At 36.0% G+C, this 13781-nt stretch overlaps 1 protein-coding gene across 3 annotated transcripts in view; it reads right to left on the reverse strand.

Moving 5' to 3' along the window:
- JMY (junction mediating and regulatory protein, p53 cofactor) overlaps positions 1 to 13781 on the reverse strand; it is a 61843-nt gene that overhangs the window by 12425 nt on the left and 35637 nt on the right. For 2 of the 3 annotated variants that reach the window (XM_072958458.1, XM_072958457.1), the window contains 5 exons: positions 11323 to 11492; positions 8801 to 8966; positions 8093 to 8280; positions 6093 to 6179; positions 210 to 314 (listed from right to left, as the gene is read on the reverse strand). In XM_072958458.1, the coding sequence (XP_072814559.1) occupies positions 210 to 314; positions 6093 to 6179; positions 8093 to 8280; positions 8801 to 8966; positions 11323 to 11492 (716 nt within the window). The remainder of the gene's footprint in view (positions 1 to 209; positions 315 to 6092; positions 6180 to 8092; positions 8281 to 8800; positions 8967 to 11322; positions 11493 to 13781) is intronic. The other variant, XM_015244810.3, reaches the window with a different exon arrangement.

Genomic DNA, 13781 nt, shown 5'->3' on the forward strand with positions numbered 1-13781 from the left:
AGGAATCCAGGCTTCTCAAAGATCCTGACCATTCCTCTCACTACAGAAGAGGTAAGCCAAGGTTCAATTTAAAAGGTCTACCATGACTATAATTATTTACCAAATAACAAAGGGAAAAATCAAGTCTTTCTAATGCAAAGAAATCTTACAACAGGAATGTGTATATAGTTCTGTTTAAACAGCAATGAAAAATAATAAATTGACCATACTTTTACTACCTGTTTAAAGGTTCGAAGCCTATCCAGTGTTCTCTGTCTTTCTTGGCTAACCCAGGCACTTTTTCTTTCTTCTTCATCATGCAATTTTTCTCTTTTCTGGTAAAAAATCAATAGTAATTCCATTATGATGTGTCCATAATTTTATCACTTATAGGAAAACAGAAGACAGTTCTCCCAATACCAAAATGATGCAGATAAAGAATGATGCATTAAGCAAAATGTTTTATGGCATGAAATGGTTTCTAACAGAAATGATATTGCTGTTTCACTTTTTGCATGTATTCCCTATTAAAGATGTTTACTCTGTAAAGTAACATAGTATTTTCTCTTAACTGAAAAACGTTTCATCTTTGGGGTTCTCAAACAACTTCAGTATGCATTGCTTATAGCTGCTATAACATCTGCTAACTCAAATAGTTTACCTTAAAAATAAAAAACCACTTGGTCAGTAATTTAGATATTATATATAGGTTAAGCCTGGTGTTCTGCAGATAATATCTACTATTACTGAATCTGTTCTTCCTGTGATCAGTTTCATTTTTTCCTTCCCATTCTCCAATCCCAAACCTCTTTTATTCTGTATTTCCAGTCTGGATTAACAGTGCAACTACCGCTCCATGTTGGCAAAGTTAAACCCAAATTCCTTTCTAAAGGAAAGAAAGTAGAATTCTTGGCAGAAGGATAAAGAATGAAAATAGTGTTTTTGACAATCTCACTACTGAAGGACAGGTAACTGGTATGCAGTTACCAATTAGGGAATGCACCGAAGAGTGCCATGATGTCCAACCAGTTCCCCAGAGGGATGTAACTACCACACACAATACAGATCATTTCCACTTTTATCTCTTGGTGAGGTGCGCTGGATCCTTTGTGTGTAATCAGCCCCTTTGGACTGATGGTCAGGGTGGGGCAAGGGTGAGTAAAGATGAACTTTCTTCCATCTCTTTGCCTTCTGACAGGTCAAAAAGACCTTTCCCATTTAGAGAACTCTCACTGGGAGGGTCTTAAGAGTTCACAAAGACCATTAATAAATTAGCAGATACTAAGTAAGGCATCTCTCAGTAACAGTCCCAGATTGCTACATAATCATAAAGGCTTCTGGATGGGAAATTAAAGAGAAGACATGGCCTCAGTTCTTCATTAAAAGCAGACATAAAGGTCCCATGTTGGTTCTGTCCTTTAGAGAGGAAAGCCCAGAATGGCTCAAGGACACAGTGAGGCAAGAACTTACCCCAACTCCTCACCCCTAATCCTTACTCACTTCCATTCACGTAGCTGAGTCAGCAAAACGAAGGACAACTACATCTGGTAACCACCTGGAGTTGGGAGTGAACTTGTGCCTTCCCACACTGGCATACTCAGGGACAAAGGGTATTTCTAAGGCCTGTAGTGTAGCCCAGGATCAGAGATGAAAAGATTTTTCTATACTTAAGAGTATGTTATTCAATGGCTATAGTGCTTAGTACTTGAGAAAAAATCAGTTATCTAAGAGATGATTGGTGTTTTCAAACTGTGAATCTCTAACAAATACATAAAGAACTGAATGTGAAGTTCAGGAATAAAACTGATTAATCATACTGCTGTTCTGACAGCTGGTATATCTAGAGTCAGATCTCACTATAATCTAAAGAAGGGGGATATTGTATCTCAGTGGCAGAGTATGTGTTAGCATGCACAAGGTCCTGGTTCAATCCCAGTACCTCCATTAAAATAAACCTAATTACTCCCTCAACCCTAAACAAAACCAAAAATAAAAGATCCCAAATGGAAAGATAAGAAGAAAGTTTCAGACTCGAGGCATGAACTGATGAGCTTATATGGGCTCTTCATAAAGCATACTATTGTGTTTAAGAGCACAGGGAGTAACAGACAGCCTGAGTGGAGTACCAAGTACCCCCCTTCCCCACCCTCACTCCCCTCTGCTATCTGACAGACTTTGGGAAAGTCATTTAATGCAGATAATTTACCCGTTGGTGGGTGGAGGGTACTAACTCGGTGGTGACACAAGGGGCTTTGAGGTTTCTGTTGACATTCTGTTTATCAGCCTGGGTACTGGTTGCATATATATGTTCATCTTGTGAAAATTAAACAGTTATGAATTATATGCTTTTCTGTGTATGTGTGTATAAATAGTTGTATAGTGCTTCAATAAAAGCAGTAATAAAAGGTTTTCATAGCAGAATATTGTTTTAATAAAATGAGAATACACAACAGGTAGAGCATATTATCAGAGCATGAAGGCAGTGAGTAGTTTTAAAGAAGCCATTATGTGCAAAACCTTAAAAGTTCTGATCAGTCCATAAATGGCAGCTTAAAAGTACTCCATGTCTATTTCATGAATGCTGTTACATAAAATAACACCACATTCTTTTTAATGGGGGAAACTGACTTGCTTCCTGACCGCCATTTCCTTACTGTACTCAATTCGTCTCTAAGCTTTAAAAAAAAAATGATGAGCAAGTAATATTACATTTTCTTTATTCTGTAGAGTTTACTATCAAATATTAAACTAAACTTCCTGAGTTCCTGAATCCCCCCAAGGATTTCCAAAAGAAATTTTGGAACAATAAGGTTAAAAATCCAGGGATCAACATTTTAAATAATCTGCAACCCAACAGATTGATAAAGGTGGGTTAAAACTAGATTTGAAAAACAAGCTTTGATCTAACTTTCATTTTCCACTGGCTATGCATGTTAAAGAATAGATGATTAATGGATTCATTCTGCTACAATTAGGTGTTCTATCCAAAGCTGGTATTAGATAAAATTGTAAGACACTGATCTTTGAGATTCCCTGAAGTATCAATTTCCTCATTTTCATTCATCTTTGCCCCCCCCATAAAACTCTTTGAGAAAGGATTTGACCCTTATTTGTTCTAAAAAGCTAATTAGTTACCCCATCCACAAAAGTACTGGCATTTCACCAGAATCCAAAATCTTCATGCAATAAGAACAAATCCTAAGTGTGGAATCTCAATAACAAGCTGATAGCACAGGTACTGATGGTGATAGCAGGAGACACTCTTATTCATCTAACTCTTAAGCTGGCCCCTAGTCTAATCTTCCTTACAAAGCAGTTCTCAGCCCTGAAGACAGTAATGAACAATAAAAGTACAATAATTTTGCTATTAATTTAAGATGAATCCTACAGTTTATGGGTAAACTAGTAATAATAATATAATAATAATAATACAGACTAATTTAACTTAACGTGCCACTGAAGAAAGAAATATTTTAAACATGCAAATTGAGTAGCATGCTCATGTCAACATTTTTGGTGTTGACTAATCTAAGACATAAATGTCTAAAAAGACTACTATAATAATATATTGCAGGCATGATGAGATACCGCAATACTGGGAGTGGGAGATTTTAAAGTGACTTTTTTTTTTAAAGTGAACTAATGATCTCAGCAAATTATAACTAGAGGGGAACTTGCTCAACAGCAGCTAATATAACTTCATCACAAACTAGAAAATCTAGAAAAGACGAAGTCCCCTCTCACCACTCCTTTCCAACACTACACTGGAAGTCCTACTTAATGCAACAAGAACAGTAAATAAAAGGTATACTGATTGGGACAAAAGAACTAAACTGCTTTTATTTGCATAAGACATAATTGTCTATATAGAGAAAAATCATGGTTGACATATAAAAGTCAACTGCTTTCTAATATACAGCAAGGAACCACTGGAATTAGAAATTAAAAACCTTTTATATTACCACTACAATACTATTAACATTCCCACCCCTCAAAAAAGATCAACAGATTAAGAGCGTAAATCTAATAAAATGTGCACACAATCTATATAAGGCATATAAAAGAAAATCAAAGAATCAAATAAATGAAGAGATATTCCTTGTTCAAGTATACAAAGACTCAGTATCATTAAGGTGTCAATTATTCCCAGCTTGACTTATAGATTCAATGCAGTCTTAATCAAAATACTAGTTGTTTATTTTGTAGTTACTGTTAAGCTGATTTCAAAGTTTACTTAAAGAGGTAGAAGACCTAGATCAATGGAACAGAATAGAGAGCCTACACAAATATAATCAACTGGTCTTTAACAAAGGAGCAAAGGAAATTTAATGACAAAATGGCCATCTTTTCAGCAAATGGTGCTAGAGTAACTGGACACCTACATTTAAAGCAGAACATCAGGTTTAAAAAAAGAAAAACAGTTTAGCCTTACACCCTTCACAAAGATTAACTCAGAATGGATCACAGACCTAAACATAAAATGCAAGAGTATAAAGCTCCAAGAATATAACACAAGAGAAAATCTAGATGACCTTGGATTTGGTGATGACTTTTAAAATACACCAAAGGTAGATGAAAGAAAGAACGGATAAGCTGGACATTAAAATGAAAAACTTTGTTCTGCAGATGAAAAGGTAAGCTACAGACTGGAAGAAAACATTTGTAATAGACATGTCTGAAAGGGGCTATTATCCAGAACATACAAAGATTTTTCAGAACAGTAAGTAAACCCATAACCCAATTAAAAAGGGAACAAAAGATCTAACAGACACCTAACTAAAGAAGAGGTACAGATGGTAGATAAGCATTGTGAGAACATGCCCAACAAAATACACCACTAAAGAACTGCAAACTAAAACAACTATGAGATACCAATATACACTTACTAGAATGGCTAAAATCCAAAACACTGACAACACTAAATGCTGGTGTGGATGTGGAGCAAAATCAGCTCACTGCTCGTGGGAATGCAAAATGGTGCAGCCACTTTGGAAGACAGCTGGGCAGTTTTCTACAAGTAAGCATACTCTTCCCATAAGATCCAGCAATCATGTTCTTTGGTATATACCCAAAAGAGCTGAATACTTAATGTGTACACAAAAACCTCCACAAGTTATCAGCTTTATTCATAATTGTCAAAACCTAGAAGCAACGAAGATGTCCTTCACTAGGTGAATGGATAAATAAACTGTGGCACAACCAGAAAATGGACTATTAATCACTGCTAAAAAGAAATAAGCTACCATGCCATGAATATACACGGAGGAAGTGCATATTACAATTTAAATATGCCATTATGAAAAGGCAACATACTGTATGATTCCAATTAAACATTCTGGGAAACAGCAAACAAAATGTCAGTGGTTGCCAGGATTCTGTGGAGAGAAGGTTGTGAATAGGTGGAGTGCAGGGGATTTTTAGGGCAGTGAAAATATTCTGTATAGTACTATAATGGTGGATTCGTGTCATTATATATTTGGCAAAACCAAAAGAATGTACAGCACTAAGGATAAACTATGGCCTCTGGGTGATAATGACGTGTCAATGTTGGCTCAGACTGTACTGTAATAAATGTACCACTCCTGTGCAGGTTTCACTGGTGGGGGGAGCTGTGCATGTGTGGAGGTATATGGTTACTCCTTCTATTTCTACTCATTTTTGCCTTAAAAAACTGCTTTAAATAATGAAGTATATACACAGTTGGCCCTCTGTGTCTGCAGGTTCCAAATCACTGGAATGAAAATACTTGGGGGGAAAGAACACAGAAGGTTCCAAAAAGCAAAAATTTGTTGAACTAGTTACATAATATAAGGTATCATAAGTAACTGAGAGATGACTTAGAAAATATAGGAGGGTGTGCGCAGGTTATACCCAAGTACTATGCCATTTTATACTAGGGGCTGGAGCACTCACAGATTTTGGTATTTGGTGGGGGAGAGTGGGGACAGGGTGTCCTGGAACCAGTTTCTCCCATGGATACTGAGGGATGGCTGTATAGTGACGTAAGGCTAGTATCTATCTATAACATTTTTCTTATTCTCTATAGATGTCATTCACTTTGAAATATGTAAAAATCGAAGTTTTACTGTAAGTTTTCAAGAGTACAAACTTACTAGTTGTACTGTGTGGTGGGTCCTATATTCATCTTCACTCCGAAGGCGCTGTTGGAATTTTTCATTGTGTTTTGCAATACAAATTTCCTATAAATACATGAAATGTATTTTAATTTAAGTGAAACGACTTATTTGATAAATTAAATCTTAATCTTGACATATACCTACATAGCAAACTATCAAGTTAAGTCATCTCTGGTTTCTCATCTGGAATACTGAAGCTACATAAATCCAAAATAATTTATTAAACTCTTCTATTAAACTTAACATCTCTGTAATTCCTGACTTCTCCCTTTTTTAGAAGGGCACGGTAGAGTGGAAGAAGGGCATACCTAATTTCAAAAGTCTCTCTCAACTCTGAAGACTGTGATCAGAAGATTCTAAGTATTACTGTACTCTTTAAACTAGTATGAAGAAAAAAGGATACATAACTCCTGATTTAAAGCCTGTTTCTTAAGCACTCTGTGATGAATGTGATCTTGCCTGCACTGGTTTAAACAGTAGCATAAAATCTGAATATTCTGGTCAGAGACTTTGGAGCTAAAGGAGACCTTAAAGACTAGAAAGTATGATAACAGTATGTGACAGGTATGCTGATTCTGATCACATGAAAATAGTATTAAATAGGACTCAAGCTTTTGCATCACATAAATCTAGGGTAGAATCCTATCTTTGATCCATACTAGCTGCTTTTTCTCAGGAGGTTCATTTAACTGCTGGAAACCTTAGTTCCCCTGGTTATAAAATGAGGATACAAGTCTACAATTCCTAATTTAGAGCAGAGTTTTAGAATTTTGAATCTTTTTATTTTAGCAAGGTGATACGTTGCATATGCCACCTATTACCCAGTAACTCCAGCAGGATCTGAAGTAGAGTAAGAAGTATTTTGAGTGAAATATATGAATAGTCAAAGTAAGCAGGACAAAGAAAAGAGTACTTATATATTTGTTCAGGTCTGAGTTTGCCACCAAATCAAGTATGAGAATGCTTTTTGGCTACTAGGAGTGTTATAGAAGGTAATATACAAAAACAAGGATGTTATTCTTCTTGAAAATTTAATTTAATAAAAGTTAACAGAGCACAGACCAAGTCTTCATGGCACAGCAAGAGACCATCTTTGTTCTTTCAAGAAGAAAGGTGGGGCATGATTCACTTATCGTCAGAACTACCCCTGGGTATTAAATTCTATTGCAGCTGCCAGATTAACCAGGGAGCCTGTGACCCCAGGCATGTAGGCATGTAGACAATACAGAATGTACAATGTCACATAGAGAATCTATTTTTATCTTTTTGTATCACATGGTTGATCTTCTCATTATCTTTCTTTTTAGAAAAGTTTCTAATTTCCTCTCTTTCCAGCCTTCTGTCACTCCTCCGTCCCTCTGCAGTTGTCACCTCAGTTGTTGGACCTGGGCGTCTGGGGACATGGAGAGGGGAGGGCAGAAGGCCAAAACCATTCAGAGACCCCTGACTGTGTGATATGATGAGCTGCAGCAGACCAGAGGCTTCCAGTGTAAATAGGCAGAATCTCTGGCAGTAAGTTCCCCTACTTCAAGATTTAGACTAATGTAAGAATGAAGAGTGAAAAACATGGATTAAATTGGTACGTGTTTTTACATAAAAATTAAAATGTCCCTGAAGACTGAGGTCAGAACTAGTCTACTTAATTGTAGAGCATCCCTGGCCTCCTAAAGTAAGGAGCCAGGAATTGCATTACATGGAGTCCTGCTGTCATGCCCAAGCAGAGTCAGCTTTGGGGTGACTGGGGCAAACAGCACATCACTGCTGGCTATTCTAATGTGCTTAAGAGGGTAATTCTTAGATAACTACGTAATGTCAATATAATGGGCCAAGTATTGAGAAGAGGTAATTCTTACTTAGTTTTAAAAGATAAGTATTAGTGACAAACTGGGTTAGAATTATTAGATATGGGTCAAGGATTAAGTAATAAATAAAAGCAAGACGTAGCATTACAGTTATAAATTCAATAAATACATAACCTTTTTATTTCTGAGGTATGCTTTCTTGGCTGAAACCCGTCCACGTCTTGCCTCCAGCTGGCGTGCTTTCTGCTGAAGTTTCTGTAGCTCTTCTCTCTGTAAGTGCACAGATGATGCCATCTCCTCCTTCTCCAGCATGGCCTCCATGCTTTCATAAGTGTCGTAGTATACCACTTCATCTCTCTTTTCTGTTACAAAACAGCAACAAGGGATAGTAGTAGGTAAAAGCATGGGCTTTAGAGCCAGAGAGATGAGGGTTCTGATCCACTCACTGATTCTGTAACCTCAGGCAAAGCCATTACATCTTGAGTTTCTTTGTAAAATAGTGATTATTGGGAAATACACCTCATAGGAGGAATGTGTGTGCAAAGGGCTTAGCAATGGCCAGCACACAGTTAAGTGCTCAGTGTAAGATGCCGTGACCCTTGCTCCCCAAATTCGAAATTTGAGTATACAAATTTTGGCTGAAGCAACAAAGTAAGTTACTTACCAAATAAGTATTTTACAAAGGTAATAACATATTTGCACTCTACTTCTACTAAACCATTTGTCTGACTTTACATTAAGACGTTTTTTTAGTTTCAGCAGAAAAAATATAGCTGGAGTCCATGCACACTTTCCCTAGGTGTGCAAACAAACACATGGCGAAATTCCATCATTCATTCAAATACATTTTTGTGGATTTTAGTGGTTAGATGTACATCATACCCGATATAAGTCTTTTGATGCTTTCCAGTTGTGCTGTCAATAGTAACTCTTCACACTTTAAGATTTCAAACTGCACTTCATACAACTGAAGTTGTAGATCATAATAATCGGCTTCTAACTGATCCAATCTAGCTATGGCTTCTGTACCACCCTGCAAACTCTGCATCTGCATTGAAAATAAAAATAAGAACATATCTAGTTGGAGAGATACCAACACCACCAGGCAACCTGGGATCAGACGATTTAAGAACCTACTAAATTTGTGTACAAAGCTGTATGTGTATATTTTTCTCTGAGTACAGCGTTCCTAGCTGTAGGGGTGAGAATGACTATAATCAAGACTCAGTTAAAAAGGAGATAGATGAAAAGGAACAGTACTTACTCCTAAGTCAAATAAAATTTTACTTGCCTGGGTGGTATTTAATATTTCAGCATTAGTTTAAAAATTGTTTGAAGTTTAGCATTATACCCATGGTCACTGTCACATCACGAAGAAGTTTTTTGTTTTTAAAATAACCTAAGGAGATGCAACATATCAACATTTTTTAAAAGAACGTAAGTCTTCTCATAATTTAAACCACAGGCTAGTGCTGTATTATAAATTACTCACTGGCAAAGTATTTGTTTGGGATGGGCTTAATAAATCACATTTGGTCTGTTTCTTATGAGTCATGTGGTCACCTTAAATTAATGCTAATAAACTAGGGCAGTCATCAACAGAGATTTATATATATATCACAATATGTATATTATATCACTCAACAAGCATAAACCTGGCAAAAATGACTAACCTATAATCTTACTAAATCCTTTGAAGAATTCAAACACAATTCAGAACACTAAAAAACAGACTATTAAGGTACTGGGATGACCCCAGGAAAAATGACCCCATACTCTCTGGCCCATTTCAGCCTCACCCTTCCTCTTCCAGCAGAGATCAATTCCAGCAAGGATGATGTTCTTGCAACAGCAAACAGTCAAAAATCTTACCCCTCAGCAGCTCTTTTAGATGCCCTATGCTGTCAGTACAATTCATCCTGGTTACAATAAAGCCAGCCAATGTGACATTCTACCTCAGAAGAAATAAAATGCTGGCATTTTAAGTTTTAAAGTTCTAGAACTTAAGAAAATTCCAGACAGCTAGTCACACAAAGGAGAAAGCTAGGAACATAAAGGAGATGGAACTGAAATCTGTGAAGAGAGTCTAAATGAAGTGTGGAAAATTCCAGAACAAGTTCCAGTTTTACCTTTAACAACAGCAGCAAATAAGAAAATGTAAGGGAAAAAGAAGTTCATAATTTAAAATTCATTAACAGAAAGATCTTTCTAGATCATAGCCATGATATATTATAAGTTACCTCATATACTAGTTAAACATGCATACATACATTCATAGAGCAAAGTATTATACATAAAGCTGTATTAATAAAAGCAATGATGATGTTTTATTCTTCTCTAGAGACTAAAATGTACAACTTTCACAAATACACATTCAATGTTATTAAACGCCAATATGGTCAATCCAAAAAACAGGAGCAAATATTTGCATATCGTATATCTGACAAAAGACATACCTGGAATATGCAACTCTTTCAACTCAGTAATTTTAAAAATTCAATTTCAAAACAGGTAAAAGATATGAATAGACATTTCTCTAAAGACACATAAGGGGCCAATAAGCACACAAAAAGATAACATCAATGTCATCAGAGAAATGCAAATCAAATTCACAATGAGATACCACTTCACACCCACCAGATTGGTTATAATAATTTAAAAAAAACAGTATTAGTGATAATATAAGAAAGATGTGAAGAAATACTATTGAGTGCACACTGCTAGTGGGAATGTAAATGGTACAGCTGCTTGGGAAAACATTCTGGCAGTTACTCAACAGTTTAAATAGCATTTCACTCCTAGGTTTACACCAATATAAATGAAAACCTTAAATAGAAATATTCATAGAAGCTTTATTCATAAAGCTCCCAAAGTAGAAAGAACCCAACTGTTCATCAACTGATAGATGCATAAAATGTGTTATAACTATACAGTGGTGTATCATTTGGCAAAAAAAGTAAATTAAGAATGAGACATGTGACAGCATGGTTGAACCTTGAAAACATTATGCTACAGGAAAGAAAAGCAGTCAAAAAAGTCACATCTTCTGATTCCATTTATATGAAATGTCCAGAATAACTAATCTATAGAAATAAAAAACGGATTGGTGGGTGCCTAGGTGTGGGGAGATAGGAAATGAATGCTCCTTTTTTACAGTACATTGTTGCTGACTACAGTCACACAGGGATGCTGTGAAAAAGGTCACACATGTCTAACTCTTCTATCACAGGCCCTGTTGTGAAAGTTACCATCTCGTGGAGATAGTGTGCAAAGTTAACCCTGGCCTGAAGAGCCAGAAAAATATCAATCTTGTATCCATCCCCTCCCTCCCCACCCAAAATAGTCAAATAGCACATCTTAATTTAAAAAAAAATTTAAATATACTTTCTCATGGTTTTTGTTACCTCTTCTTTTAGTGCATGTTTCCTCTGTTCCAAACATATCTCTTTAGCCCTCATCATCTGCAGAGTCTCCTTAGAAACCGCATACTGGAGTTTTTCCATGCGTTCAGCAGCTGCTGCCCATGACGCTTTACCAAATTTCTTCTGATCTGCTCGCATTCGGTCATACACAGCTATTGATAATTTTTAAAGAGACACTGAAGCATTAAGACATGAAACAACTTGAAAATAAAGAATCAGAACGTCCTAGATTCCAATGATCACACACTCAAAGATAAACACGCAAATCCTACCACCATGATAAATTACCTATAACAGTTATAAAAATTCAACAGTATCTTAGATTCTCTCTAATGCCTTAAATAAGAATTTTAAGTAATCATCCTCAGAAATAACTTTTGGGGGGGTTAATTTTAAAACTTAAAAAAAATACTCTTCACATTGTTGAGTGATATTAAGGTTTCTATAAAACTTTATTTTATGAAAGTTTATATTTTTCCCTAGGTATGTAAGTTGAAATCAGAACCATAACTATTCAAGGTTTTAAAAAAACTATTTAAATCTATGTACTTCTGAGTTCGTCAAGAAGTCTGTAATGATGTGATGTAGGACAAAATAAATCCTAGACATTATTAGCACAGAGCTTACACTGCAAAGGTTAGCGTTAAAGGACAAGCAAGTCCCAGAGAAGACACCCAACTTCTCCTTGCCACCACGGTGCGGGAGGAGGGAAGACACTTTTTAGTATGCCATAATAGAAGCTTTGTTCAAGAAACATTTTGACAATCAAACGGCTAATATCTTACAGTTAAAGAAGCTTATCACTGACAGTAGTATGGTACTGGCTCATCTTGTGTCCTTAAACAATTAACCCAACTATCCATATGCCCAACCACTTTAAAAGGTCAGGGACACACTTTAACTACCATAAAGAGGCAGGAAATCTGATTACGTAGTACTTGATGTAGTCTTTAAGTCAATATACATTCTCTAGTAGTTTCTTGTATATGTTCAGAGGTTAAGTGATTGGTATTTTGGTACTGCTACTACAGCATTACCCTCTTTTCAAGGAAGTATCTCAGTAACCTTTGCCTCAGAATTTTATGAAATCTTAATTTTTTTTTACAAGAATACAAGCACATACTTAAAAATTAAACTGTACAGAAAGGCTTACAGTGGAAAAGAACAGTTTTTCATGCTCAATTCTACCCCACCCTTAGTCTCAATGCCTTAATATAACCAACTTGCAACTCCCTCCATTCATGAACATTATTTATTGGTTTAGTCTTTTAGTTCCTATTATGACAAATGAGCAATCTGCTTACTCAGAATCTCCTCTCAATACAGTTCTTTTGGTTTCTCTGTTTTTCTATGGCCTTTAAACACTAACATATTTGAGCATCAATCTAATCCTTAATTTTAGGGTTTTTAACAAATGATATCTACTTATGTTGTTTGAATATCAAATGATTCTGCCATTTTAAATCTCTGCCTATCTTTAAAAAATATTTATGCAACCATAACATCAATACAGTTGTGCACGGGGGGGAAAAAAACAACAGCAAGGAGTTTGGAGTTAGACAGCTTTGACTTAAATTCCCACTTCTACCCATCAGCATGTAACTTAGGGCAGAAACTTAACTGTCCGTGGGCTCAATTCCCCGAGTGATGAAATTAGGGAAATACAGTACCTACTCGGACTTTTGTGGGAATTAAATGAGAGAAATTCAAATGTTCCTCTCACTTCAATGGCAATATTAAACAAAGAGATGGTCTGTTTTGTTTCTTCTCTCTCATGCACACATCACCACAATCACTCATATTTATATGATGTTAAAGCACTTTTTCCATGTGTTATCTCTATCTGTCCAACAATCCTAAAGAATAAGCATGGTATTCACTATCAACACCTTCAACATAGATATGTGAAACTGGGAGGAGTTTTGGTGAAAAAAACCAAGGTTACTCGTCTATAAAAGCAGAGTTAAACTAGTATTTCAACTTGCTTAAAGACCTAATCTGCTACTTCTGCCATTTTCACTTGTAATCACAGCATACATCAAATATTCTGCACAAATAGTCAAGAGCATTTCCTCTTGTTTCCCACTTAAGGACTGTCTGTAGCACGGCTCTCTGTCCCAAGTTGTTGCCTACCACAACACTCAGTCAATACTTTGCCCTCCAACAACTGGATAGAATGTATTCTTCCATCTAACTGCCACTCACTTCACCTGGAATTATTTTCCAACAGTTTAGGAATATGAAGGTAATGGGAACATTGTTTGTGAATACAGAATGCTTGGAATACCCCTAGAACAGTATTGCAATATTTCTAAAACAGATTCTTCTCTCCCTCTGCTGGCAAGAATAAATATTTTTGCTAAGATGACTGTCAACATTATCAGGATAACAACCATGTAATAATACCCTATGGTGATATGGTGATCATTATATGTATAAAA

The sequence above is a fragment of the Vicugna pacos genome, chromosome 3 (genome assembly GCF_048564905.1).
Source record: "Vicugna pacos chromosome 3, VicPac4, whole genome shotgun sequence".
NCBI lineage: Eukaryota > Metazoa > Chordata > Mammalia > Artiodactyla > Camelidae > Vicugna > Vicugna pacos.